Source organism: Zerene cesonia, chromosome 8 (assembly GCF_012273895.1).
Source record: "Zerene cesonia ecotype Mississippi chromosome 8, Zerene_cesonia_1.1, whole genome shotgun sequence".
Classification (NCBI taxonomy): Eukaryota; Metazoa; Arthropoda; class Insecta; order Lepidoptera; family Pieridae; genus Zerene; species Zerene cesonia.
This window is the reverse complement of record NC_052109.1, coordinates 8400774-8402877: the sequence shown is the minus strand read 5'-3', so window position 1 is coordinate 8402877 and position 2104 is coordinate 8400774. Positions and strand designations below refer to the sequence as shown.

At 32.6% G+C, this 2104-nt stretch overlaps 1 protein-coding gene across 2 annotated transcripts in view; it reads right to left on the bottom strand.

Annotated features, from left to right (window-relative positions):
- Window positions 1–1173: 1173 nt before the first annotated feature.
- Window positions 1174–2104, bottom strand: part of LOC119828773 (hippocampus abundant transcript 1 protein) — a 3316-nt gene continuing 2385 nt past the window's right edge. Inside the window, exon 2 of one of the 2 annotated variants that reach the window (XM_038351023.1) lies at window positions 1174–2102. In XM_038351023.1, coding sequence (XP_038206951.1) covers window positions 1843–2102 — 260 coding nt within the window. In that variant the 3' untranslated portion in view covers window positions 1174–1842. The remainder of the gene's footprint in view (window positions 2103–2104) is intronic. The other variant, XM_038351022.1, reaches the window with a different exon arrangement.

Genomic DNA, 2104 nt, shown 5'->3' with positions numbered 1-2104 from the left:
GGAAGTGGGAGAAAAACGGGTGTGAGTTACATACATACAAACATACAAGTGAAGCTAATAAAAGCGTGTTAAAAAAGTTATGAATGAATTATCCAGCAGAACAGATTTTGGCACAGACTATGTAGTAAAAAATGTCCCATTTCTTGTCAAGGTTCCATCACGCAATATTTTTCGATGTTCTAATTCGTTCCTTTTTTAATATATTTACAAATTAAGTTAATTCTTAATTAGTCTCAAGTTTATATGATATATATTCAACATATAGTTTATTGAATGGACCATTAAATGAAAAAAAAATATCACAAATCACTATGCTAGATGGATGTTTTAAAATTCCCAAAACAAAGGTGAGCAATTTTTTCTCTGCTTTTAAGCGCGTTAATACAGTCAAAGCCACTGGGCAGATGTTGACAAAATTCTGTATGATAGTAGACCAATTACAGGTTTCACTTTTAAAATACATATTATTTTATCAAATAATTTTTAGGGCGTGCTAATCATACGTATCACCAGGGGATATAAAAATGGATTCGCGAATATATAAAGAACTAAATGTGGTGCATAGGCTTTTAAAAATGAAGTAGAGGTACCGTAATAAGTTTTTTGCCAAACAAATAGTTTAACACATGCATGCATCTATATAGTTGTATAAAATGTCATAATGCCTCTTCGAAATACTAAAGTTAAAACTTAAATCAGCAACAATAATTTTTCTAGATAAAAAATATAGAAAGAAACACAATTTCGTAATAAACGCGAGCGAAGCCACTGGCGGGAATCTAGTTTAAGCACAATTAAATATGTTGTTTCATAGCTCTTGTCAGAATGTTACTTAACATACCACCAAAACATATGTTCTAAACATTTGTAAAACATCTCAAATTGAACTTGAATCATAAATATCCAGGTCAATGTTAATATATTTGCATGTTAATTGACATTTGAGATGTTAAATTCAAGTTCCTCAAATGTGGCTAACTTAAGACTTATTTTGGAATACTTTTATATGACAATTATACTAAAAAAGTTATATAAGTTTATAGTGTTTTGCTGGTTAAAAAAATAATAATTATATGGATTATTCTTTTAAAATCATAAGTTTAAGTTTACCAGCATTAGAGTAATAATCATACATTTTTTTGGCGCTGCATATTTTTTTATCACATAGCAGGCCATAATATATCATGTTAAATGAAATTTATGTATTAATAATCTGTTTTTCTAAAATGGATTCACTGTGGGTACCTTGTTTACAATTTATTTATTATAATTACTATTATCTAAAGTATGCCATATAATGATTTCTTGTTTATTCATTCCTTGATAAGAATGACTCACATGAAATATGGAATAAACCCAATTAATAAAATATTTATAATTTTGTTCTGAAGAAATTTGGTTTTTAATTAAAATGACCTTCTAAAATAACTACATAAGAATTCCCTAAACACTTTGTACACACCAAATCCAATCCATACCTACTAATACTGATGTAAACAGCTAAATCTTATCATTTAGTATATGAAATGTCCAGTATTGTGTGATGTCAAATATTAGAAACAGAGGACTTGTACAATGATGATTTTAAAATATTTATTTTATATAATATGTACATGCCCTCAAGAGCCAGCGAAAATTACAAAAACAGGTAAAAAGTTTTAAAAAACATTAACAGTAACGAAGCGGAACTTAATCAGATGATAGATAGGAATGTAGTCAGTTTATAGAACAGACTCGCATTTCACTGAGTTTGCTTTGGTACCTTCTAAATGCCTTCACTGCCACGCTGCCTAACAGCTTTGGAATTCACACACTGGCCGCTCGGCCAGTTTTGGCCGCTAGCTAGAGAGCCGCAGACTCCGGAGCCATCAACGGCGACAGGGGGCCGGCAACGCGGCGGCCGTGCTCAATTTCGAATCGTAGGTCGGGAGAGGGCCGCCGGGCATTCACCACATTGTCTTCTGGCAAAAATGCAGCAACAAGCAGGGCGCAGATCACCAGTAGGGCTCCCAACACAAATGGTGGTCCTGGCACAATTCTCACATATTTATCTTCAACAGGTCGGCCTTCAACTCCTTGTACAGCATGATCTTCATTTAGATCA